At 44.3% G+C, this 27970-nt stretch overlaps 1 protein-coding gene across 5 annotated transcripts in view; it reads right to left on the reverse strand.

Moving 5' to 3' along the window:
- Positions 1-5493: 5493 nt before the first annotated feature.
- The window catches only part of SUN2 (Sad1 and UNC84 domain containing 2), a 63544-nt gene continuing 41067 nt past the window's right edge, over positions 5494-27970 (reverse strand). For all 5 annotated transcript variants that reach the window (XM_056523883.1, XM_056523885.1, XM_056523880.1 and 2 more), the window contains 7 exons: positions 25620-25782; positions 24139-24372; positions 23769-23853; positions 22971-23086; positions 22243-22410; positions 20959-21051; positions 5494-6324 (listed from right to left, as the gene is read on the reverse strand). In XM_056523883.1, coding sequence (XP_056379858.1) covers positions 6211-6324; positions 20959-21051; positions 22243-22410; positions 22971-23086; positions 23769-23853; positions 24139-24372; positions 25620-25782 — 973 coding nt within the window. In that variant the 3' untranslated portion in view covers positions 5494-6210. The remainder of the gene's footprint in view (positions 6325-20958; positions 21052-22242; positions 22411-22970; positions 23087-23768; positions 23854-24138; positions 24373-25619; positions 25783-27970) is intronic.

Genomic DNA, 27970 nt, shown 5'->3' on the forward strand with positions numbered 1-27970 from the left:
TTCCTCATCACCTTCTGGAAATCATAACGTTTTCAATTTTGCACCTACAGACCCATATGAGGGCTTATTTTTTGTGCCACCAATTGTACTTTGTAATGACATCAATCATTTCACCATAAAACTTACGTGAACCCAGAAAAAAAAATATTTGTGGTGCAAAGTTGGAAAAAAATGCCTTTTTGTAATTTTTGGGGGCTTCCGATTCTACCCAGTGCACTTTTCAGTAAAAATGACATATCTTTATTCTGTAGGTCCATATGGTTACAATGATACCCAATTTATATAGGTTTTTGTTATTTTACTTCTTAAAAAAAAAATAACTACATGCACCAAAATTTGTATGTTTAAAATTGTCCTCTTCTGACCCCTATAATTTTTTTATTTTTCCATATACCGGGTGGTATGAGGGCTAATTTTTTATCAGTACCATGATTGTTTTGATCGGACTTTTTGATCACTTTTTATGCATTTTTTTTTAGGGTATACAAAGTGAGCAAAAAAAAATAAATTTTGACTTTGGAATTTTTTTTTTACATGTACGCCATTGACCATGCGGTTTAATTAGCCTTATATTTTTATAGTACGGACATTTACGCACACGGCGATACCAAATATGTTTATTTATTATGTTCACATATTTTTTATATGGAATTTGGCGATTTAAACATTTTAATAAGGAAGAGGTTAATGTGTGTGTCTTTAAACTTTGTTTAAACTTTTTTTTGTATTTTTTTTTTTTTTACACTTTTAATCCCCTTAGGGGACTTTTAGTAGGAATCATTAGATTTCTCATACAGATCAATGTTGTTTCATAGAACCACATTGATCTGTGTGCTCTGCGCTCGATTGATAAAGCCTTATCCTGCCAGGCTTTATCATTCACAGCACAGCAGCGGACACAGGAACAGAGGTAAGCCCTCCGGCAACCTCAGAAGTGGATTGCCCCCCCGTGATCGCGCTGCTGGGGGGTGGTATGCGATCCATCCCATTGGACCACCATGGAGCAATTAAAAGTTACCTTTAGACAAAGCTGACATTGGCGATCAAAAGGGTTAATAGCCAGCAGTGGTGATCGCCACATGTCGGCTATTAATGCCGTCCCTCAGCTACAAGAATCAGCTGGGGGACGGCTGGTATCATGTGGGCTCAAGTTGAGAGCCCGCGCCATAAACCGTTAACAACACAAGGACGTGTATACATGTCTTTGGTCGTTAACCAGTTAAAGTAAACCTACACATAAATAATCCTTAAATAATCCTTATACACTTAAATAATCTTAAATAATACACTTAAATAATCCTTATACCTCTTTAAGTGCAGTTCCATTCACTGAATCCAACTCTGTACGGTGCTCCCATTACACTTTGTTTCATGTAAAAACAAGTACGAGAACTTCTATGTGATAAAAATGTGTAATAATACAATAACACAACTTTACCAAACCAGACAATTCATTTATAAATTACATAAACAATGCACAAGCCTCAGAGAGGAAACAAACTAAAAAGTAGCATTTTTACATTTTTCTTTAAGGAACAGACGGGCACACAACTAATATTACAGTAATACATTCTTTTCGAGTTGGAGGAAAAAGAATTTAAAAGGGGTTACATAGAAACAGTTTCGCATCTATATAATGAATAAGTCTAGTTCTGGAAATAAGTAGACTTACTTTTAAGGGGTACTCCACTGCTCAGCGCTTGGAACAAACTGTTCCAAATGCTGGAGCTGGCGCCGGGAGCTTGTGACATCACACCTCGCTCCCTCAATGCAAGTCTATGGGAGGAGGCGTTCCAAACACTGAGCAGTGATGTACCCCTTTTAAGAATTATTTCGACATGACCCAAAAAGACAACCCCTCTTGTCCTTTAACCTCTTAATAACATTTAAGAAATATGCAATACAGTTGAGGAGTTCATTATAATCCACCATTCCACTGGAGCATCCACTCTCTCAGCTAGCTCTCCATTGTCTAGTTTTACACCTGTGTGAGGAGACATGACTGCACTCGTAACTGATGGTAACAAATAATATTACTGTACTTTTCCAATTGGATCAGTAGACTGCATACAATAAAACAACAGGAGAAATGATCTTGTGTGAGATGTCATTCTCAGATGACCTTGGTATCTGTCCTTGGCCTCCGCTAAACTTCCCCTTCATGAAGCTGCAGACGTGACATAGCCGCACTGCTCAGCCAGTCACTGTGACGTCACGCCTTCAGCTCCATAACGGGGGAGTTCGGCTGAGACGGGGCACAAATACCAGAGGCTACAAAGAAGGTATCTATAAGTTCTTTTTGTGTCATTAGGCAGTTTGGGCTCATTGGTTTGAAAAAAATAAATAAAACAATCACCAGACAACCCATTTGGGCTGTTGGCAAATAGTTATTTGCGAACAATGAAAGAAGACTGCAATAAAACTGTGGCCTGTGCCTATATGGAACCATAGAATGACATACATGTAGATCCACTGTAATAAATGGACCATAACACTAAGAAGCCAGTGCAAATGCAGATAAATTAATATAGAAGCATGTATTTAAATACAATAAACGAATACTGCAATCTTGTAAATTATGACAAAAAGTGTACATTCTTCAAAGATAATACTAGCATGATGATCACCACGCAAGTGCAAGTACTAGGGTGATGCATGCCTAGCCAGTGCATTAAAACACAACACAACAAGAACAGCGTCTACTGAAGGTCCTACTAGAATAGCTGGGGAATATAATACTTAAAGGTACCGGGCAGTTATTAATATTTTAGAGAATAGTAAAGATAACTACAAAGAAGGATTCTCAACACTGTTTTGATAAAAAATTTAAAAAAAAATATGCATAAAAAAAAAAGTCGTAGACAAGATGATCTGATGTGAAAGTTGAAATTGGTGAAGCCTCCTTACCATACTAAGGGGAATCTATGAGCAGTGCCTAAAGAGATTCTTAAAAAATAACCTGTCACATTAAATATATTGTCTATAGTTTTGTGGGAAAAGATATGGTAGAACTTGTCATTTATACATATAAACCTCTGCGCAGGAGTCCAGTGGGTGGTCCTATTTGGTGACTGACAGCCTTACCTATATAAGTACATACCTAAAGCTAGCAATCACTGAGTAGGAGCGCCCACTGGACTCCAAGGCCCATTAAGAGCAGGAATTTAAATGAATAACTTCAGAGTTATACAAACTTCAACAGAAAAAGAGCAGAAAAGCGGAGCACACACCTGGAAATCTTGCTTGTGATGATTTATTTCAAACGGACAGCAGCAGGTTCCAAAATCCTGACACCCCTAGACCAAGCACAGCTGGAGCGGCAGGAGCTATTCACCTGGACGACCGCACAGTTTCACGCTCACGGGCGTTTCCTCAGGTCCCTGGTGACCAGGGACCTGAGAAAATGCCCATGAGCGTGAAACTGTGCGGTCGTCCAGGTGAATAGCTCCTGCCGCTCCAGCTCTGCTTGGTCTAGGGGTGTCAGGATTTTGGAACCTGCTGCTGTCCGTTTGAAATAAATCATCACAAGCAAGATTTCCAGGTGTGTGCTCCGTATTTTCTGCTGAAGTTTGCATTATCTCGCTGTACGTGAGCACCACACAGTACCTTGCTTTATAAATCATCCCACCCCCACTGCTACAGAGACATTTCTTTGGCTTGTTCCATTCATTTCTCCCGCTTGCAGAGCCCAGTGGATGCCTCTCTGTTGTTCATAACTTCAGAGTTATACTAAATCTTTTCCTACAACACTATATATAAATCTGCTCAGCACATCCTCATCTATGACACAATACTATGTAGTCTGTCTCTTTTCTGGCTACAAGACTAGTTGTGCAGCGAAAAACATGTTATCCCCTCTTCACAGTTTAAGGGATAAATATCTTATCTTAGGGGTCCGACTGCTGGGACCCCACACTCTTAAAGAGAATGCGTGCTGAAGACACTCGTCATTCCTTTCATTTCTATGGGAGCACTGTTGATGACTGAGTGAATGGAGCGAATGGAGCACGGTCTACAGCACACGCTCTCCCTGAGAGCCAGGGCACCGTTCTGAAGATCGCGGGAGGTCCCAGTGGTCGGCACCCTGCAATCAGATACTTGTTCCCTATTCTGTGGATCATGGATAAAATATTTTTTGCCGAACAACCCCTTTAAACCAGACACAAAGGGCTGATCGGGATGTGTTTGGCTACTGGTAGGATGTCAATTTGGTGCCACCTACTCCAGACATCGTAATCTGAACTACAATTGTAAAATCTACATTCTAACACATAAAGTAGAGATGAACACATTTATGGTAGGAATTGCTGAATCTTAACCACAGTCGCTTTATGTGGTGTAGAAAAAAAATAGTAGTTGCACTCTGCAAGTGCTCAGATTCTGTGAAAAACCACGCCAGACTTCTACAATAGGAGCACTTAGAAGGTTGAACTAGTTTTTCTCAACTAAACAGGACTGCTCCTACTTAAAATTCAGATTCAGCAATTAATACTGTAAGGTCGCTCAATGCTACAGAAATCTTTTTTTCTGTGAACAGCGGGTGCATTTTTTTTTTTTTAATTGTCTAATAGTTTGTTACATATCTGTTTTGCTGCGATCAATGAATATGTTGCTATCCAACTTGTAGAATCACATATGCCTAAAAGGGGTACTCCGGTGGAAACATTTTTTGTCAACTGGTGCCAGAAAGTTACAGATTTGTAAATGACTTCTATTTAAAAATCTTAATCCTTCCAGTACTTATCAGCTGCTGTATGCTCCAAAGGAAGTTGTGTAGTTATTTCCAGTGTGACCACAGTGCTCTCTGCTGCCACCTCTTTCCGTGTCAGGAACTGTCCAGAGCAGGAGAGGTTTGTTATGGGGATTTGCTCCTACTCTGGACAGTTCCTGACATGGACAGAGGTGTCAGCAGAAAGCACTGTGGTCAGACAGAAACTTCCTCTGGATCATACAGCAGCTGATAAGTACTGGAAGGATCAAGATTTTTAAATAGAAGTAATTTACAAATCTGTATAACTTTCTGGAACCAGTTGATTTGACAATTTTTTTCCTCCACTGGAGTACCCCTTTAAGCCAAGGCAATGCATTTCCCTTTAGTTACCACTACAGAGATCAGCGGAGGGTTCTTGAAAAATAGCTATAGGGCATCCTGTACCAACAGTTCTCCATAAAACTGGTTAATAGAGTAAACTATGTTCTATCAAAATACCTAGATAAAGAAATACTGCCTTTAAAAGGGCAAGCAGATGGCATCTACAGTGCATAAAGGCAGTTAAGTGCAAAAAGAACATCTATATACAGTATAGTATACATTTTGTTTCCAGCTTATCCTTTCATGAAGGACACACAAGAGAAAAGATCACAATATCCCACATTCCTCTACAGCAGTGTTCCCCAACCAGGGTGCCTCCAGCTGTGCCAAAACTACAACTCCCAGCATGCCCGGACAGCCAAAGGCTGTCCGGGCATGCTGGGAGTTGTAGTTTTGGCACAGCTGGAGGCACCCTGGTTGGGAAACACTGCTTTACAATATGAAGTTATATAAAAATGACATAAAAATAGTCTGGATAAACATTGGAGGGTTTTGAGGTTACATATAGCTTTATGTAACAGGGAGCAAAAGTGTTAAATGTGTTCAAAGGTTCAGAAACATTTCTTTTTAAGCATATTTAACCCATTAAGGATCAGGGCATTTTTAGCCTTGAGGATAAAGCGAGTGTCTTAGTTTTTTGCCTCCCTCCCATTCTGTCACTTTTTATAGATGAGTAATTGTGGCTTGGCATATAATCCCCAATCATGTTCCAAGGCTCTTTAAGGGTCAAAATGCAAATTCAGAGGAAAGCGACCTCCAATAGGTGGCAGTGTTTTTTTTCCTTATTTACTAACTTTTTTATTTTATATTATAGGTTTTGTTTTTTATTTTTGTATGGGGAAACACAAAACATAAATAAACATTTCTCTTGTGTGTGCTTGGATTATTACTACACTTCATATTCAATTAGAGCAAAAAAGTCAGCCCATTTAACCCACTGGGTAGATCCTCTTGCGGACTGTGGTCATAGCTGTTATTCGGCAGCTCGTGTGAGGTGCTGTAAAGCAATAATACTGCATCCATTCAGGCAGGAAAGAGGGAATGGCTGCTCCACAATGCAACATTACTACGTGATCCTTTTACGGAACCATTATCCTGTGATTATTTATTACAATCTGCTATGGTTCCGCCTCACCGTGCACACGGAAGCGGTAGATACAGGTGTACTCTGGATGGCCCCAATTGCTCTGGATTCTCAGTTCTACCAGATCATAGGAAGATATGTTTTCCCCCTTTAAAGGCAAAAGAAAATAAGACATAAAAAGAAACTCCTATGAGACAAGCCTATACTTATAAAATTACTAAATTTACCTAAATGCAACGCTTCCAATATTTCAGTTGTGATTAGAATCATAGTAAAATGTACAGCAACAATATACACATACTTTATTCCTTCCATCCCATAGCCTGCTGTAGGCAATAAGGCTTCACACAAAAAAAGGTACATAGTTCAGATTATTAACCCCTTAAGTACCGAACTTTTTTCCCTTTTTTTGCACTTTCATTTTTCCTCCTTACCTTTTAAAAATCATAACCCTTTCAATTTTGCACCTTAAAATCCATATGATGGCTTATTTTTTGCGCCACAAATTCTACTTTGTAATGACATCATTCTTTTTACCCAAAAATCTACGTCGAAACAAAAAAATAAAAATTATTGTCCGACAAAATTGAAGAAAAAACACAATTTTGTAACTTTTGGGGGCCCACGTTTCTACGCAGTACATTTTTGGGTAAAAATGACACCTTCTCTTTATTCTGTAGGTCCATACGATTAAAATGATACCCTACTTATACAGGTTTGATTTTGTCGTACTTCTGGAAAAAAAATCATAACTACATGCACGAAAATAAATTCGTTTAAAATGGTCATCCTCTGACCCCTATAACTTTTTTATTTTTCCGTGTACGGGGCGGCATGAGGGCTAATTTTTTTGCGATGCGATCTGATCTGAGTTTGTGATCTGAGTTTTTAGCGGTACCATTTTTGTATTGATTGGACTTTTTGATCACTTTTTATAAATTTTTTCATGATATCAAAAGTGACCCAAAATACGGTATTTTGGACTTTGGAATTTATTTGCGTGTACGTCATTGACCGTGCGGTTTAATTAACTATATATTTTTATAGTTCGGACATTTACGCAAGCGGCGATATCACATGTTTATTTTTATTATGGTTACATATTTTTTATGGAATTTGGGAAAAGGGGGTGTCAGCACCGCTTATGAATATTCATCCCCCTCTCTCCAGTTAGGCCCGGTGAAGAGAGGGATGGGGGGATGGGTGATGAATATTAATAAGCGGTGTTGACGTCAGTGCCAGTTAACCTGCATGCCAGTTACAGCAAGATTTACACATAGAATAAATCTACAATTGCGGGCGAACGGCCGGGTGGATCCGGGTAAGGTAGGGCTCGTTTTAATCAGCGTCTCCCACACTATCCATCAGTACCTGTGGATAGTGCAGGAGAAAATATCTGACAGTTTTCCTTTAAAAAATATTTACCCTTCCAGTACATTTTAGCAGCTGTATGCTACAGAGGAAATTATTTTCTTTTTGAATTTCTTTTTTGTCCACAGTGCTCTCTGCTGACACCTCTGTCCTTGTCAGGAACTGTCCAGAGCAGCATAGGTTTGCATTTTCTCATGTTTTGCACAGTTCCTGATACGGGCATCGGGTGTCAGCAGAGAGCACTGTGGACAAGGCGAAAAATAAATTCAAAAAGAAAAGAATTTCCTCTATAGCATACAGCTGCTAAAAACTACTGGAAGGGTAAATATTTTTTGACCACTGTCACTTTATGCATTAATAACTCTGCAATGCTTTTAACTTTTATTCTGATTTCGTGACATATTCTACTTTAACATAGTGGCAAATTTTCGTTGTTACTTGCATCCTTTCTTGATGAAAAATCCAAAAATTTTATGAAAATTTAGAAAATGTTGCATTTTTCAAACTTTGAAACTCTCTGCTTGTAAATAAAATGGTCAATCCAAATAAATTATATATTGATTCATAAAAACAATATGTCTACTTTATGTTGGCAACATAAAGTTGACATGTTTTTACTTTTTGAAGACATGAAAGGGCTTCAAAGTATATAAGCAATTTTCAAAATCTGAATTTTTCAGGGACCAGTTAAGTTTGAAGTGGATTTGAGGGGCCTTTCTGTGAGAAATACCCCTCAAATGACCCCATTATAGAAACTGCACCCCACAAAGTATTCAAAATGACATTCAGAAAGTTTGTTAACCCTTTAGGTGTTCACATGAACAGCATCAAAGTGGAGGAGAAAAATCTAAATCAAAATTTTTTACACTAACATGTTCATGTAGCCCAATTTTTTTTCTTTTTTACAAGGGTTATAAGGAGAAAAGGCCTCGTAAAATTTGTAGCCCAATTTTTTTCGAGTAAGGAAATACCTCATATGTTGACGTAAAGTGCTTTGCGGGCGCACAACATGGCTCAAGAAGGAAAGAGCAACTGTGGGATTTTGGAGGGCGAATTTTGCTGAAATGGTTTTTGGGGGGAATGTTGCATTTAGGAAGCCCCCATGGTGCCAGAACAGCAAAAAAAAACCCCACATGGCACACTATTTGGGAAACTACACCCCTCAAGGAATGTAACAAGGGGTATAGTGAGCCTTAACACCTCACAGGTGTTTGACAGGTTTGCGTTGAAGTTGGACGTGAAAAAGAAAAAAGGAGATTTTTTAACACTTACCGTAAAATCTCTTTCTCGAAGGATCCATTGGGGACACAGACCGTGGGTGTATGCTGCTGTCTCTAGGATGTATGACACTATGGTAACAAAAAAAGTCAGCTCCTCCCAGCTGGATATACCTGCCTCCAGGCCTTGAGCTAATCAGTTTTAGTACAAGAGCAATAGGAGAGGACCGACAGGTCAATGAAAAAACCTGAACTGTCTGAGAACCAGAAGAAAAAATATAACTGAACACTCCCCCGGACAGAGAACCAATGAGAAACCCAAAAGGGCGGAAGCTGTGTCCCCCAATGGATCCTTCGAGAAAGAGATTTTACGGTAAGTGTTGAAAAATCTCCTTTTCTCTATCGGCTCCATTGGGGGATACAGACCGTGGGACGTACCAAAGCCGTCCCTTGGGTGGGCAGATAATCAGTTAGGCAGACGGCTGTTCCACTGCCGCCTGCAGCACTTTACGGCCCAGACTAGCATCAGCCGATGCGAAGGTATGAACCCGGTAAAACCTCAAGAAAGTGTGCAAAGATGACCAAGTAGCCGCCTTGCAAATCTGGGAGGCCTTGTTCTGGAGAGCCCAGGATGCCCCAACAGAACGGGTAGAATGAGCCACAACCCTGAAGGGAGGAACCTTCCCCCTACAGCGATAGGCTTCCGAAATGGTGGCCTTGGAAGCAGGTTGTCCCTTGCGACGACCTTCCGTAAGGACGAAAAAGGAATCACACTGACGAAACGAAGAAGTGAAGAGAGGTAAGACATAACAGCCCGAACCACATCCAGTTTGTGGAGTAAATGCTCCTTAGGATGAGAAGGAGCGGCACAAAAGGACGGAAGAACAATGTCCTCATTGAGATGAAAGGCCGAAACAACCTTAGGCAAAAAGGAAGGATCTGGCCGGAAGACAACCTTGTCCTGATGAAGCACCAGAAACGGAGAACGGCAGGAGAGAGCTGCCAATTCAGACACTCTCCGGATGGAGGTGATAGCAACAAGAAACGCCACTTTCCAAGAAATGAGGCACAGGGACACCTCCCTAAGGGGTTCAAAAGGTTCACCTTGGAGGACCCCCAAGACGAGATTCAAGATTCAAATTTTTGCCGAGGAGGGCTTACGAGCCCTGAGCATGATGCGAATGACTGGGGAAGAGAAACCGCGGGCTCTCAAAACCGCAGTCTCAACCGCCACGCCGTCAAATTCAGCGACTGTAAACTGGGGTGGCAAAGAGGTCCCTGAGACAGTAGGTCCGAACAAAGTGGAAGGCGTAATGGAGTGTCGTCCAGGAGCCTGACCACGTCGGCGTACCACGACCTTCGGGGCCAATCTGGAGCTATCAGAATGGCGGGAACTTCCTCCGCTTTGAGCTTCCTCAAAACCCTGGGAAGGAGCGGAAGGGGAGGAAACAAATAGGGCAGAGAAAACCCCGTCCAAGGAATTACTAGGGCGTCCACAGCTAGTGCCAGGGGTCTTCCGATTGTGCCGAGACACGAAGAGGTCCACGTCTAGAATGCCCCAGAGGTCGCAGATCTGCACGAAGACCTCTGGATGCAGGGACCACTCGCCAGGGTCGGCTGAAGACCGGCTGAGAAAATCCGCTTCCCAGTTGAGCACACCCGGAATGTGAATCGCCGAAATGGCCGGAACCTTGTTTTCCGCCCAGATGAGAATCTTTGTCACCTTGGCCATGGCTGCCGAGCTGCGAGTGCCGCCTTGCCAATTTATGTACACCACGGCGTTGTCCGACTGGACGCGGACAAGGCGGGACTGAAGCAAGGACTCCCAATGAAGAAGGCAAAGAAGAATCGCCCTCAGTTCCAAGATGTTTATCGGAAGAAGGGCTTCCCGGGGAGACCAGAGGCCTTGAACCGTCCAGTCCCTGAACACACCGCCCCCAGCCCGACAGACTGGCATCTGTTGTCACTACCAGCCAGTGGAGGGGAAGAAATGATCGCCCCTGAAGAAGGGGGGAGCAGAGCCACCAGAGCAGAGACTGACTGATCCGACGAGGTAGAGCAATCTTGCGATCGAGAGACAGAGGAGATATGTCCCATCGAGAGAGAATCGCCAGTTGAAGGGGACGGTAATGAAACTGGGCAAAGGGTATGGCCTCCATGGCCGCTACCATCCGACCCAAGACTTCCATGCAAACGCGGATGGAAACTGGGACCTGGGACCGAAGGGAGCAGACTCCTGACAGGAGAGTCAAATGTTTGTCCGGCGGAAGGCAAATCCGGGCAGAGGCCGTGTTGAATTGGAGTCCCAGGAAGATCAGAGACTGGGTGGGAGAAAGGACAGACTTGTCCCTGTTGACCATCCACCCGAATCGATCCAGGGTCTGGAGGGTGAGATCCACATTTTCCAGAGTCTGGACTCTGGTGGGAGCCTTGGTGAGAAGGTCGTCTAGGTAAGGGATCACTGAGACTCCTCTTGACCGCAACAGGGCTATCAATGGCGCAAGGATCTTGGTAAAGACCCAAGGAGCAGTGGCCAGACCAAAGGGGAAGGCTACGAACTGAAAATGCCCCTCCGGAACCGCAAAACGGAGGTAGCGTTGATGGCCGGGAAATATTGGAACATGGGAGGTAGGCATCTTTGATGTCCACCGAAGAAAGAAATTCCCCTTGTTCCATGGATGCCATTACCGAACGGAGGGATTCCATTCGGAAGTGGCGGATGAGAAGATGACGGTTGAGACGCTTGAGGTCCAGGATTGGCCGCACCGAACCGCCCTTCTTGGGGACCACAAAAAGATTGGAATAGAAACCCTGAAAACATTCCCTTGGAGGAAAGGGGACAATAACTCCCTGGAGAAGCAGGGACCGAAGGGCCTCTTAAAACTGCTTCGCCAGAGAAGGAGACCGGGGAGCCCGGGACCGAAAAAAAACGATCCCTCGGTAGGGAGGCAAACTCGATTCGGTACCCTTTGGACACCACGTCCCTGACCCAAGAGTCCTGAATGTGTGTGGTCCAGACGTCTCGAAAAAAAAAGAAATGACCTCCCACCCGAGAAAAATCTGCGGGTGGGGGCATCACTTCATGCGGAAGTGGGTTTGTGGTTGCCCGATTTGGCCGCAAAACGCCCGGAACGGTTGGTGTCCGCCTTCCAAGACGGGCGCGCCCGGAACAAGGGGGCCTTCTTGTCCCGCGAGTGCGCCTGCCCCGACTCCTTATTGGGGCCAAAAGTCTGAAAGGAAGAGGACTTCCTCTGAGAAGTAGAGCGAGCCTTATTTTGAGGCAACAAGGAACTCTTCCCCCTGTCGCCTCAGAAATAATCACGTCAAGGCGCTTGCCAAAAAGACGGACACCAGTAAAAGGAAGCTCGGTGAGAGACCTTTTGGAAGCGGCATCCGCATCCCAAGCCTTGAGCCACAGGGAACGGCAGAGAGACGCCAGGTGACCCACAGCAAAGGCAGCACAACGGGCTGACTGCATGGAGGCTGTGCACAGAAATTCCCCAGCTTTAGAGCATTGGAGAACCAAGGCAGAAAGATACTTTGGGGGGGATCCCGTCTGGATACCCTGATGGAGTTTTGAGCACCACAACGATAGGGCTTTGGACACCCAAGCCGAGGCGAAGGTGGGAAGTAGAGAAGAGCCTGCTGCTTCAGAGGCAAACTTCGCTAAGGACTCCACCTTCTTGTCCGTCGGGTCCTTGAAAGCAGCCACATCTGCCAGTGGTAGTGTGGTAGCCATAGAGAGGCGGGAAATTGGTGGGTCCACCGAGGGAGGGGAAACCACCTTAGAGACAAGGTCCTAGTCGAATGGGTAACGCACCTGAACCTTCTTCATTCCCGGGAACCTCTTGTCTGGATGTTTCCATGCAGATTCCAGAAGGGTGTCAAATTCAGCGTGAGTGCTGAACCTTTGAGGTGCCGGTTTAGCACGATGAAAGGATACTTCAGGAGTCACGTCCGAAGATCCTGGGTCCTCTAAGTGAAAGGTGACTCTTATGGCTGCAACCAATGAGTTCACTGTTTCAACTGAATCCGCGTGGTCTTCCGAGTCAGATGCCGATTCAAAAGCCTCATCCGCCAGTTCACCAGGAGAATGTGAATGAGTGGAGGCAGCCCTGGAGGGGGGCGACCCTGAACGGGTACGCGGCTCTGGCGAGACAGAGTGGCAGCCGCAGGAACGTCCTCTGGAGGAGCGACGTTTGTGACCAGATGACCCGGGGGGCGGGACCCACGAGGGGAACGCCCACGTCTACCTGAAGACTCAATGGAAGAGTCAGAAGATGCACCCCTAGCACGCTTGTGAGAGCGTGAGGTATGTGGAGAAGGGGAGCGGGTCCCTTTAGAGGGCCGGCGCAGGGCAGACTTCTTCAAGGCAGACACCACGTCACGGGAGGCCTCAGCCACCGAACGGGAGACTTATACTGGGATAGGGAAGAAACCCAGGCTGGAGGGGCGGCCGAATCCACCAGAACTGAAAGAGAATCCGGGGGTACCATGGGGTCTGGGGCAGCAGAGGAGCAGGCAGAGCAAATGGGTTCAGCCGAACCAGGCATTTTGGAATTACAGGACTTACAGACAAAATAGGAAACTAATGCTCCAGTTGTCTGTTTAGAGGGAGGAACAGTTCTGGGTACGGACATAATGAAAAAAGAACTCTCTCACCCGAGTCTGTGTCCCCTGTGGCAGCTGCTGTGAGGAGAACTCCGCTCTGAGAGAAAGAGAGGAAGAAAAAGGACAGCCAATAGCCATAGAGGGGCATGCCTGGAGCAGAGGCACTGTCTAATTGGCCTCTGTCCCCCGAAAATCGCGCACGGCGCTGATTGGAGGGCGGTTCGCGCCTCCAGTAAGCTCCGGCGGCCCTGTGGGCGCAGCTATAGCGCCCTGGCCGCAGTGAAGAACAGTAATGGCGCCCGCTCCTTGCCCCGGGCGCACATTTCAGTCGCGTCTGCGCCCGCGGGCGATTCACATGTACGCCGGCAGCTGTCTGCTGCCGAAAACTAAACTAAGTCGGCGCTCCGTGCGCCGAACAGTACAGACGCCGCGGCTGTCAGCCGCATAGTAAGCGCTGCGGCTGACAGCCGCATAGTATAAAGCACACACACACACATGTAATAGTAAGAAGTAACCCCTTCCTGCTCAAAATGCCCTTGCTCGCCCCTACTTTGAATAAAGATAGAGCCCCAACACAGGCCAGCCCCTTAACCTGAAAGTGGTCCAAAAAATGAGGGTCTCCAGAGGTTGCAAGTCAGCACCTAAGGGAGAAAATATATACTCACCTCAGTCAGAAGAACTTACCTAATGGAGTCTTCTGCAAGGTCTTCAGTCAGCTTTTGTTACCTGCATCACGCCGAGCTACCATGTGCGAGCGAGGCGAGCAGGGAATAGGGGGACCCGGACCCATGAGGTACAACCCGAGGCGCTGACCGTTGGCGAGAGGGGGTTAACAGCGCATATACTCAATGTCTGTGCCCCCTTACTCGCAATGGGGAAACAGTGAGCCGCAGTTCCTGAGTCCCCACATGAAAACATGAAAGAAAAAGGAATAAAAAAAAATAACACATTCCCTAACTAGAAAAATAATAAAACATAAGACCTGGTCTGGAGAAATCCAGACCATGTCCACCTCCTTCAGACACTAAGCTTAAACTGATTAGCTCAGGGCCTGGAGGCGGGTATATCCTGCTGGGAGGAGCCAACTTTTTTTGTTGCCATAGTGTCATACCTCCTAGAGACAGCAGCATACACCCACGGTCTGTGTCCCCCAATGGAGCCGATAGAGAAATGTGATTTTTAACACTAAAATGATGGGGTTACTCAAAATTTTTTTATTTTCACATGGGATAATCTGTGAAAATGGCCCCCAAAATTTGAAGCCCAGTTTTTCCAGAGTAAGGAAATACTCCATATGTGGATGTAAAGTGCTCTGCTGGCGCACTACAGGTCTCAGAAATGAAGAAGCGCAATTGGGCTTTTGGAGAGAGAATTTTGCTGAAATTGTCTTTTGGGGGCATGTGGCATTTAGGAAGCCCCATGGTGCCAGAACAGCAAAAAAAAAAACAAACACATGGCACACTATTTGACATACTACACCCCTTAAGGAATGTAACAAGGGATATAGTGAGCCTTAACACCTCACAGGTGTTTGACAGGTTTGCATTGAAGTTGGATGTGAAAATGAAAAATTTGATTTTTACCTCTAAAATGATGGTTTTACTCCAAATTTTTCATTTTCACATGGGGTAACAGGAGAAAATGGACCCCAAAATTTGAAGCCCAATTTCTCCCAATAAGGAAATACCCCATATGTGGACGTTACATGCTCTGCTGGCTTTGTAAATGCACATTGCCTTTAATTCCAGCCAAATTATCTCTCCAAAAGCCCATTGGCGCGCCTTCTCTTCTGAGCATTGTAGTTTGCCCGCAGAGCACTTTATGTCCACATATGAGGTATTTATATACTCAGAAAAATGGTGTTACAAATTTTGGGGGCTTTTTCTCCTATTACTCCTGTTAAAATAAAAAATTTGGGGTAACACCAGGATTTTAGTGAAAAAAAAAAATTTTCATTTTCACATCCAACTTTGACAAATTTTCATTAAACACCTGTGGGGTGTTAAGGCTCACTATACCCTTGATACGTTCCATGAGGAGTGTAGTTTCCAAAATGGGGTCTTGTTTTTTTGTGTTTGTCAGAACTGTTGAATCCGCCACCTCTGTGCAAATCACCAATTTATCCCTCAAATGTACATGGGGCTCTCACTCCTGAGCCCTGTTGTGCACCCGCAGAGCATTTTACGTCCACATTTGGGGTATTTTCGTACTCAGGAGAAATTATGTTACAAATTTTGGGGGTCGTTTTTTCCTTAGTATAAATTATTTTTATACTAACAGGCTGGTGTAGACCCCCAACTTTTCCATTTCATAAGGGGTAAAAGGAGAAAAAGCCCCCCAAAATTTGTAACGCTATTTCTCCTGAGTACGGAAATACGCCATATGTGGCCCTAAACTGTTGCCTTGAAATACGACAGGGCTCTGAAGGGAGAGAGCGCCATGCGCATATGAGGCCTAAATTAGGGATTTGCACAGGGTTGGACCTGGATACAAGCGTTACAATTGCCTCCGATACTAAAATTACCTTACGGCAGTGTTTCCCAAACAGGGTGCCTCCAGCTGTTGCAAAACTCCCACCATGCCTGGACAGTCAATGGCTGTCCGACAATGTTGGGAGTTGTTGTTTTGTAACAGCTGGAGGCTCCTTTTTTGAAACACAGCCTTCAGTTGTCCGGGCATGCTGGGAGTTGTAGTTATGCAACAGCTGGAGGCACGCAACTACAACTCCCAGCATGCTGAGACAGCAGTTTACTGTTCGTGCATGCTGGGAGTTGTAGTTACGCAAAATCTGGAGGGCCACAGTTTAGAGACCACTGCTCAGTGATCTCCAAACTGTGGCCCTCCAGATGTTGCAAAACTACAAATCCCAGGATGCCCACACAGCCATTTGCTGTATGGGCTTGCTGGGACTTGTAGTTTTGCAAGAGCTGAAGGGCCACAGCTTAGAGACCCTAAACTGTGCTCCTCCAGGCGACTTACCGAGATCGCCACCGCTGAAGTTCTGCGCCGCCGTCACCATGACATCAGGGTTGCCGCCGGATGACGTCATCGCTGCCACAGCCTGGACCTGAATCAGGTGAGCTCCACTGTTCCCCAACTCTGCCCATACACCCATGGGTGGGCAGAGCGGGGGAACTGAGCTTTAACCCCCCCTCACCTTCTGTGATTGGTCGGTCGCTTCTGACCGATCAATCACAGGGATAGGAGGTGTGGCACCCCTGCCACCTCACTCCTATGCCTTTAGGGGTACCGAGGTTGTGTCAGACAGCCCCGAACCCCCTTATTTTCCAGGTCACCGGAGACCTGTATGACCCGAAATTGCCGAAAATCGCTGGTCTGAAAGGACCTCCCTCGTTGATGTCACGGGATACCTACTGAATGATTTCAGCAGGCATTCCGGTCCGATCCCCACCCAGCGAGCGTCAGGGACCGGAAATGCACAGGTACGCCCTGAGTCCTTAAGGATCAGGAATGCAGGCCGTATGCATACGCCCTGCATCCCCAAGAAGTTAAGCAGTCTCCTTGTTTACCAATCCATTGCACAAGCAACTACTGCTGTCAGAATTAACCCCTTGAAGGGGTAGTCCAGGATTTTTTATTTTTATTTCACTGTGCTACAGGGGCTGATAAGTTAGTGTACGTCATAATATAGTGTCCGTACCTGTGTTTGATGGTTGGTTTGGCATTTCTTATGTGTTTTTGCCCCGATGTTGCTTTTAAGCAGCTTACAAATGTATTGTTGTCTCAAGTTTTTCCCAGGTTGCAGTGCGGCCTGAGACATTACATCACTAGTCAGATGTTGAAAGGGAGCCTGTCTGTGCTTGAATGGGTGGAGCAACTGCTGGGTGGGAGGGAGATCATTCTCCACAGGGCTGCAGGAAATTGTAGTTTCCAACACAGCAGATATGCAAGGGAGCTAAACTATGCTTCAATGGGTAGGGTATATTGTAAATATATAAAAACTTCTGACATGCTCTAGTTAGGCCAGTACTGCCTTCTTTACCTCCAACTGATGACGTGTATGTTGAGGATCTTCACAGAGGCTGGGCAAGAAAATTTCCTGATTGATATTCTCTTAAAAGGGGTATTCCAGGAATATTTTTTATTTGACTATGCTACAGGAGCTGTAAAGTTAGTGCAGTTCATAATATAGTGTCTGTACCTGTGTGTGACGGTTTTCTCACAATTCTTCTGTGATTTTCACGCCAATATTTATTTTTAACAGCATACAAAATGACAGTTGTCTCAGATTTTTCCCAGGTTGCAGTGCGGCCAAGACTTGACTCACTAGTCAGCTGATGATAGGGAGCCTGTCTGCTTCAATGGGTGGAGGGATCGCTTGGTGGGAGAGAGATCAATCTGCAACTAATGCAACAGCTGTAGGCACCCTGATTGAAAACCACAGGTCTTTTTAATGGATGCAGCTCATTTATCTTTCAATGGGTGGGTTGGCGGATGTGTGGGAGGGAGGAAAATGGAATTATGGGATTTGTAGGCAAAGAATAAAACTCAAAAAGGAAATACCAGTTCACAAAAAGCTAGCCACAGTGTTATGGTAATCTCACAACATAGCCATTTAGCCCCAAGACAAGCGCAGATCCTTCCCTAAGCATGTCTATTACTGTCTGGCAGGTACGTACTAAAATCACCTTATGGTGGATAACCCCTTTAAGATGGTACCTTCAGCAGAAGAAGCGGGTCAGTCCTCAGGATAAGGCAGTTCTCAAAAAATCCACAGATAGACTCCTTACAAGAAAGGAAGCTCCTCTGGGCATAGCAAACTCCTGGACTGCTGAGAAAAGCTCGTTCACTCTCTCATCGGATTAAAATATTTTGTGAGGAGTATCCAGGATGAAGCCTAGGAACTTGCAACTCTTGGATGGTTCTAACATGGAAATTAACTATGAACAAGGATGGTGACGAAGGAGATAAAAAGATGAGGCTTTGATGTACCAATCGTTCAAAGATGAATTGTTAGAACCACAACCATCTTGTCAAATACCCGAGGTGACGATGACAGGCCAAATGGCAGGCATGTCAACTGCAGGTACTTGACCTTTTTCCACTGCAAATTGCCATCCTGAGGTATATGCTAGGGATGTCCCAATACCATTTTTTTTTTAAGACCGAGTACTGATACTTTAATTATAGTACTCGCCGATATCAATTACTTTTATTTTAAAGGGAATCTGACACCAGTGTGTCCTGGTTTCTGGTGCTGTTTAGCGTGCTGATATGTGGGTCCTTGTTGTATACAATGGAGGCGGCTGCTGTAGTATGAGACAAGATTTCTCTCTCCTCCATTGGACAGAACAGGGAATTTGCATTGGCGGCGAGACTGTTGACCATGTTCACATGGTGAGCAGCGGTAGAAACAGGGCCACCCACACTATCTGACTGTAAATTCAAGTTAGTGCAGGTGACTCTGCTGTAAGATTGCCTTTAATAGTAGGTAGTATCCCCTTGCAGACATTAGCAGCAGCCCCCTGTAGACATTAATAGCAGCCCCCCTGTAGAACGCAGCACTCCCTTTGTAGACAGCAGCCCCCCCCCTTGTAGACAGACATTAGTAGCAGCCCCCCTGCAGGCATTAGTAGCAGCCCCCCCCTTTAGACAGCAGGCCCCCCTTTAGACAGCAGCCCCCCTTTAGAAAGCAGGCCGCCCCTTCTTTTAGACAGCAGGACCCCCTGTAGATCGCAGCCTCCACCCTTGTATACAGCTCACCTGCGGCTGTCCTCTGTCGGGTGCTGCTGCTCCGCTGCCCCGTCCTCACGTCCGCATCATGGCATGCTATGGAGGAGCATGTGACATACACGTCACTCTGCTTCCTCCATAGTGTTACGCTGGGCGCAGTGGAGGAGGTGGAGTGACGTGTGTGTGTCCCATGCTCCTCCATAAGATGCCATGATGCGGACAGGAGAACGGGGCAGCAGCCATGATGAGGACGGGAGAAAACGGGGCAGCAGAGCGGCAGCAGGTATCGGATTTGGTGGGGACATTGAACGAGTCCCCGATACCATGGAAATGGCTAGTATCGGCCCCGATACCGATACTAGTATCGGGACATCCCTAGCATATGCATTGAGACCTTCTAACCAGCATGTGCAGGTAGGCATTTTTTAGATCCAGCATGGTGGCTACATCCCTTCTGCAGGAATGCTGTGACCAATCGCCAACCACTGGAGCACAGTTGCGACAGACATTTCCTTCACAGTCCTTCGACAAAGACTGCTGACATCTGGAGCACATTCTGTGCTTTTCTTTTTTCCTCCTTTTCTCGGATGCTCAATGGCTAGATTGCAGGGGTCCAGCCTACTGCTACCCAATTGTTGCCCCAATGATGCTGAGCCAGGCTGTATCAGTGGAGCACCGATCACACTGTACAATGCTATCGCTGACACTGTACAATGCTATCAACGCATTATGATTATTCTGTACATCCATATGATTATAACGATACTCAATTTATAGAGATTTTGTTTCATTTTAGTACTTTAAAAAAATTATAACTTCTTGTGCTTAAAATTAGTATGCTTAAAATTGTCCTCTTCTGACCCCTTTTGTTTTGATTTGACTTTTTGGTAACTTTTCAAATTTTTTAGGTATATAAAATGACCAAAAATCTGCAATTATAGACGTTGGTATTTTTTTTTACATTTACACAATTCATTATGCGGTTTCATTAACCCAGTAAGGACACAAGCAAATAACATTTTTGCATTTTCATTTTTTCCTCCTCGCCTTCTAAGAGGCATAACTCTTATCTTACCATCTTCAGAACCATGATGGCTTGTTTTTTGCACGACTAATTGTACTTTGTCGTTACATCATTTATTTTACTACCAAATGTTTGCCAAAACCGAAAAAAGATTATTTTTGTGGGGGAAATTGAAAAAAGAAAAACGCAATTCTGCAACTCTTTGGAAAGTTTCATTTTCACGCTGTACACTTTACGGTAAAAATGTTCTGTATTCTGGCCCCTCTGCTCCGATATGCCCACCCACAGTGCACCCACATAGGTAAAGGGTCCTGCATGAATATTTATGAGGTGGGCGGGCATATGGGAGCAAAAGGGAGGCAGGGTAGCTCTGTATGCCTGCTTGCGCCTCTACTGCCCAAAGGACAGCATTAGCATGTTAGCAACAGACCATAATACTTACATATCTCCTTAACGGCAGCACCAAACATAGTAATGCTAGCTTTACACCACTTTTTTGTCTCTAATGTATACTTTTTTTCAGAAAAAAACTGCTAAAATTGATACTAAAAATGGATGCTGCTGTATGCCATACAGAAAAATCCATTTCCCTGTGACTTACACTATAAAAAAAAATATTGACCACAACGGGTCTGTTTATTTGCTAAAACCAAAAACGTGGTTGCCCACATTTTTTTGCATGCAGCAAAGTTCAACTCACAGTAATGGAGACAAAAACGTGTTTTGAATCTAGCCTTAGTTATATCTCATTTTAAATGAGAGGTTTAACTGAACTGAAACCCTGTGTATAGGGTTTAGTGCAGGTGAACTAGCTGTCAGTTCCCCTTTAAGGGTGGAAATATCCAAGTAAGAACTGTGTAATTACCTTTAAAGAAAAAGTCTGTATTGGGTTTCCATTTTGATTGTAAGTGAAGTTCCCAAGAAGCACTCCTTCTTTCTGTGCCTCTTCTTCCAAACCCTGTAGAAATTTTATTATAAGTTAATATAGTGTATTCCAACCCCTAAATGATAACACAGAAAATGATCAGAAGCAAAAAGAAATAGGTATATGAGCCTTTTTCCTGCAATGAGTCAGCGTAAGCTCTGAGTCGGGAAGTGAAGCACACAACCGTACACTTCCCGCGGCTATAATATAGAATTTTCAATTTCTGAATGATGTTTCAAAATTACTGTAATGCTTTAAAACTACTATGGAGAAAAATAATATATAGAAACCTGTACTCACTTGCTACTGATCTCTCACTACTTCCTGTTGTCAGAGCTTCTTGTTCTCCATTCAGACATGCAGGAAATGGCAGCTCTTCTAATCACAGGTAGATCTGTTCAGCCACAGATAGGCTGAGCAGGCATTTCCTGTATGTCGAGAGGAGAGAAGGAAGCCTTCAGCAGCAGGCACAAACATCCCTGGAATGAGATCAGCAGGTGATTCGCAGCAGGTGAATACGTGTTCCTTAATCCTGAACCGTGACTCCCTCCCCCCCCCATGAGCAATTTTAAATAAAGAAAAACGTCTCCAGAATAAGCCTTTAAAACGGTACTCCAGCCCTAAGATGTCTGATCACAGTCACGCCCCCTCCAATAGACTTGCATTGAGGGGGCGGGGCATGATGTCACATGGGGCCGGAGTCGTGACATCACGATACTCCAGCCCCATAGTCGTGAGACTTCAGACTTGGAGCCTCCTAGCGTGCAGCTCACACAGGTGGGTGCTGCATAAGAGATTGTGGGGTCCCCAGCGGCGGGCCCCCCGCGATCAGACATCTTATCCCCTATCCTTTGGATAGGGGATAAGATGTCTTAGGGCTGGAGTACCCCTTTAAGTTGTACCTTATCGCCCTATACACATGCACAAATAGTCCAAGTTGGCCCCAATGTGTATAGCCATCTTTACAGGGAATTTCAACCCAAAATGTTATCAGAAATAAGAGCATAAACCAAAAAATGTGATAATTGTTCTTGTTTTCTGATTTGTTGCCACAGCCAGTTTTCAAGTTGGAATGCAAAGGGGGAAAAAAAAACAATACCTGCAAGTAAATAAAAAGTCTTTGGCTATTGCTGATTGGTATATGCTGTATTTCTCTAGAAATGTAAATGTATATATGAAAGGGTCAAAAGAATAATAATAATATAATAATAAAAAGTTACTTACATAAACAGAGAAATCCTTAGGTGCGCTCGAAATTGTGGACTTTGGTGACAAAGATTGAGGAATATGATCCAATGTGACAGCTGTGGGTTTGATACGACTAGAAAGGCGGATAACTGCATAGCCCTGAGAACCTCTGAATGCCCAGCAGTTGCCAGGGTTGGAATCCGGCTGTAAAAAAAATACAATTATTTATATTCTAATTTTATAAGTGTATAAAAGAAAAAAAAAATAACTTATCTGACATTTCATGGAAAAGCGTGCAAAGTACTTAGGCCCACATTTACTTAGTCTGGTGGGTGTATCTGACATCAATCTAAGAAAGGATATAGAGCAATTTGCACCACATTTATTAAAAGTAGCATGTTTCTTTATCATTTTAGTGCATATGAGACTGTCTAAAAGTAAAAATTTGCACCTTGCTTCCCCTCCCTCCTTTTCATTGGTCTAAAACTTAAAGATCGTGCCCCCTTTTTAAATTTGGAAAGAGGCAAGAAAAGTTGAAATTCTGTGCACAAATTTTGCACGTAATAAATTGTGACTTTTTGGAATGTATTATTTCTCCTTGCTGAGGCTGCCAAATGGCGTATGAAATCTTAAAGGCAATGTATGCAAATTAGTAGGAAGGAAGAAAACTGTCTCTAGCGCCTCCGATTAGAAATGTGGTTTTGCCATAATTACTTAGTAAATGTGGGCCTCTAGTGAAGAATGATAAAGTCATGAAATTCTACCTGAAGTATTACACGAGGTGACTGGGACTGGTACCACAGAGGGACCCCAAACAGGCTGATTAGAGCCGTCTTTGTTTCATATGTCTCTGAACATCTTGTATTTAGGACACTGGCACCTATTCACAAAAATGTCATTACAAACTTAAAAGTTTAAAGAAATTACAGAAGTAAATTGTACCTATCAATTAAAAAAGGTTTTGATATGTCCTGGGAACATGTCAAAAGTTTTTATAGGTTGGAGTCCAAGTGTTTAGACCCTGACCGATGGAGGGGAACAATAAGGGAAAGAGGTGCACAACCGCACACTTCTCTCCCCGCTCTGTGTCTATTAGACCTAGATGGCCCCATAGACTTACACTGTGAGTCCATCAAGGTCACGTGACACAGAGCCAGGAGAGAAAGCGCTAAGCGCACACTTATGGCTTTTTCCCGTGATCAATGTCTCTACAACATATAAAAATATGTTTTAAATGACAGGTTCCATTTCACTATTTATTAAAGTTTTTCCAAAAACAACAACAATGAACAGTACCTTCCATGAGTTGAAAAAACAATAGTCACATAAAACACTTACAATACGAAGTATAAAACCAAGCAGGTAGCACTGGTTATTTGTGTACCCAGAGTACAAAAGATAGAGAAGTCAATGCGATAAAATATATAAACAAGGAAGAATGATGATTCACAAAAACATAAGAAAACAAAAAAAAAAGGGATGAGAGAGACAAGATAATGAACAAGAGGGGGAACAGGAAGTACAAGGAATCCTTGGTAAATTAAACAAAGATGATGACCAACCTGATGACTCCAGGGCATAGTCCACAAGCCCAATCCGGTCTTCACTGTACCTCTGCAGGGCACGGTTAATAATCTCATACACCTCCTGTAAAAAGGAAGATTCTCAGTCAGGGGACATTTTATTTTAGGAGGTTCCTATAGGTGTCCCATGTTACAGAGCCAAAAACACTCAGCTAACACTTCCTTACCCTGTTCCATGTAGTTCCCTGCCTCTTATGCCGTGCATAAAAAGGGTAAAATCTGGCTAGAGCACAGTGAAGGCAAAAATAACTAGAAATCCTCTCAAGTTACATTTATGTTCAATACAACCATTCATGAAGAAAAATTTTACTACACAAATAAAAAACAGAGAATCTGAATGAATTCTTACCTCCCGAGACACTCCGGATAATCCACTTGCCTGCAGTTCTCTATCTATGTTTACATGAGCCTGAGATGCCCATTGATTTCTGTCTGCAACGACTCCGGCGAGGATCTTCCTCTCTAACTCCACCAAATACTTCTCTAACTCATCACGATGAAGGAAAATCTCAGAAAGAGATGCTATACGATCATTCTGTTTTTCTGATTCACTTTGCAGCCAAGCTGGAAAAAGTGATTCAATCTGACAAAACAAACACATAGCAAAGACATGACGTATATCACAGCGAATGATCAGAAAGTGGCTGCATAATGCTCTCAATAACACTTTAAAAAACCTTGACATGTCACAGAGACATGTTAAAAGTTTTGATTGGTCAGGGTTTTAGTGCTGAGACTCCTGCTCTATTATAAGTCAATGAGGCAGCAAAACAAAGATCACTGACAGCAAGAAAGTAAAGCAAGCTTCAACGTGTTTATCCTCGCACATTCTCCTGATCGGTTGGGGTCTCAGCAGTGAGATCCCGACCAATCAACACTTTTGACAAGTCTCTAGGACAGTGACACTAACTTATGTCAGATGTACAGTGACTAAAGTCTTCAATAATTTATGCAATGGTAGTCACTACTACTTAAAGGAAAGCAGTCATCCCGTTCACCCACACTAAACCCAATACACCGGGTTATAGTGCGGGTGAACAAGAGACCAATGCGGGGTCTCTGACTTAGATACCTACCATCAGTCTGGCGCCCGGTCCCTCTGAAGAACGGCTTCTATCTGCACTGAATTGCGGGCTGAAGGAGGGGCCGCCGGCTGGATTTGAATATTCATGGTCGCTGGTCTTGTGAGTGCTTTTGCCTTTTGAGCACCCACATGACCAGCAACCATGAATATTCAAATTCAGCCGGCCGGCCTGCCTCCAGCACACAATTCAGCGCAGATAGAAGCCGATCTTCAGAGGGACCGGGCACTGGACTGAAGGTAGGTATCTAAGTCAGAGACCCTGCATAGGTCTCCTGTTCACCCGCACTATAACCCGGTGTATTGGGTTTAGTGTGGGTGAACGGGATGACCGTTTTCCTTTAATACAGCTTCTCTCTTTAGATAGCATTTTACTTGAGTTTATGAGTAGCAAGAGACAAAGAGCCGGCACTGTAGTGTAAATGAACAGTCTTATAAATGATGAGGTTGGCTATGTTGGCAAGTAGACTGGTGGTACGGCAATGTCGGGGGTGCGCTTACATGGAACAAGCGGATAACCTGCGAAACGGAACTGTCGTTCCACGAGCTCAGCTGAGCTCCAGTTTTCTTCTTCCTGACCCAAACCCTTATTCCCGATGTTCATGATGGAATAAAGTCACCATTTTTTGGCATAAATCGGGTGAGTGCGATACTTCATTCTTTCCTCATTACTTGAGTTTATGATGAGTTTCCAGGTGACATGAAACATTTAAAATGCAGAAAAGGAAGAAAACTATAGAGACACTCACTTCATCCTTCACTCCTCTTATTTGTCCAGGGACAGATTTCATTTGCAGGGAAAGTTCAGACTGAGTTTTTTTCACAAGCTCCAATTCTTGCTGGAGATTCAGAAGCTTTGTTTCCAGCTTTCCAACATCTTGGTCAAAGATTTCTTTCATAGTCTGAGGAGAACTACAAAGACAGGAGATACCTGAAGGCCTACGCCATGTCTGTCTCAATTTCATACAAAATATAAATATATTTATCATAGAAACATATTCAAGTTTTTTCGGCCACATTTTTAGGCCATTAATATCTTATCAGTGAGGCGCCACCACCTGGTTTCCAGGGTCACTACAACCACATACACAGTAAACAGATATGAAAGCAGACAGCACCATACATAGTGTAGTGGTTGTGCTGGGTTACTGCAGCTCAGCTCCCATTCACTTCAACATAACCCAGCATGACCTCTACACAATGTACGGCGCCGCCTGCATTCTTCACACACTATTGCAGGCAACAACGCTCTGGCCTAAAGTTGAGTCGTGGCCTGGTGTAAACACCCATTGATCGGATATTAATATTTATTAATAAAAATAGTCCCCCCCAAAAAAAACACTTCAAGTTTCTTTACAAATTAATTAATGACTAATACAAAAATGTATTGCTATTTGAAAATGTGCTATTCTTAGAAGGTACTCATTCCCTTATTTGGAATCAAGCTGGTGTAGGGAGTCTTACAATGCTCACTGGGAGAAAAAAAAGTATTAATTAGATCTCCTAGAAGTGAGACTCTCCTCTGTCTATCTTCTGCCACCTGTGGGTAGCTTCTCTGTACATCAGTATTGCCCAACTAGGGTGCCTCAAGCTGTTTCTAAACTACAACTCCCAACATGCCCGGACAGCCCTGTCCGGGAATGCTGGGAGTTTTAGTTTGGTCACAGCTGAAGGCACCCTAGTTGGGAAACACTGCTGTATATCAATGAATGACCCATTAAAGGGGTTATTCAGAAATTGAAAAACAACTTCTTTCAAAACCACTGTCCTTGCTATGGGGGAGATTTATCAAAATCTGTGCAGAAGAAAAAGGAGATCTTTTTGTACTCACCCTAAAATCTCTCTCGTAGCCTTCATTGGGGAACACAGAGACCATGGGTATGATGCTGCTGTCCACTAGGAGGCTGACACTAGGCAAAAAAAGAAGTCAGCTCCTCACAGCAGGATATACTCGCCCACAGGCACTGAGCTAATCATTTGTGTCACAAAGCAGTAGGAGAAGCTAAATAACAAAGGAGATTCGTCCGAAGGACATCAAAAATAACAACAGGCAACAAAACAACCTGACCAGGAACCATAAATAGGTGGCAGTTGTGTTCCCCAATGAAGGCTACGGGAAAGAGATTTTACGGTGAGTACAAAAAAATCTTCTTTTCTCAGTCGCCTTATTGGGGAACACAGAGACCATGGGACGTCCCAAAGCAGTCCCTGGGGTGGGAAAAACAACCGTCAGAGAAGGGAAGACCAGTCCAGAGACTGAACTATACCCATTCGCACAGGAATGTGGAAGAGGTCCAGAAGGAAACTGGAAACCCACCATCTGGAAACCCCCACAAAACATGAGGGGAGAGCTAAGAAAAGCAAGGAACCAAGCAAGGACGGAGGTCCAACCTCTAACCAAATGCAACAAGAAACAGTCTCCTCGGAGGCCTGCATGCCAGGCACCCCCCTGGCCGGAGAGAGCAAACACCACCTCCGAAGAAAAGACATAAGGCACAGTACCACCAAGGCCTGGCTCAAACGTGGAAGAGAGAGCGACAAGAGAACTCCAATTCAGGGGTTCCACAAAGCTAACGAACATGGCGAGGAAACTCCAGCCTCCAGAAGAGTGCTGGATAGGCCCAAAGGGAGAGCCCCGCAAGGAGGCCAGTCGCAACTACAGGACCGAGGCAGAGGAGAGAGAATGACAAGAAGGCGGCAGCTGAACATGCCCAGCAGAGGGCAAGACCTTCCGAAGGTGGAAATAGAAGCCGCCAGAAAAGGAGAAGAGAGAAACAAACAAGATTCATGTCCAGGCCCGAACGCAGAGCAATCCAGCCCAGAAGAAGACTAGGGCAGGAGCACATTGCTGACCACTCGGACTGAGAGGCCTGGGCACCAAATCACAGTCCCAAGGCCACGCTGCCAAGGGACTGGGAGGAAGAGGAAACTAAAAGAGCACACAGTATCGCCTGGAAGGGCAAGTAAAATTGAGGGCAACGGGAGGACAACGCCCAGCTAGGTGTGAAATGCCAGACAGAGGTAACCAGGAGGACAGAAGAGCCCTCGGCCACAAGGTCTGTTCACCTCGGAGGGAGACGAGAAAGAGACAAACAGGCCG

This window comes from Hyla sarda, chromosome 6 (genome assembly GCF_029499605.1).
Source record: "Hyla sarda isolate aHylSar1 chromosome 6, aHylSar1.hap1, whole genome shotgun sequence".
NCBI lineage: Eukaryota > Metazoa > Chordata > Amphibia > Anura > Hylidae > Hyla > Hyla sarda.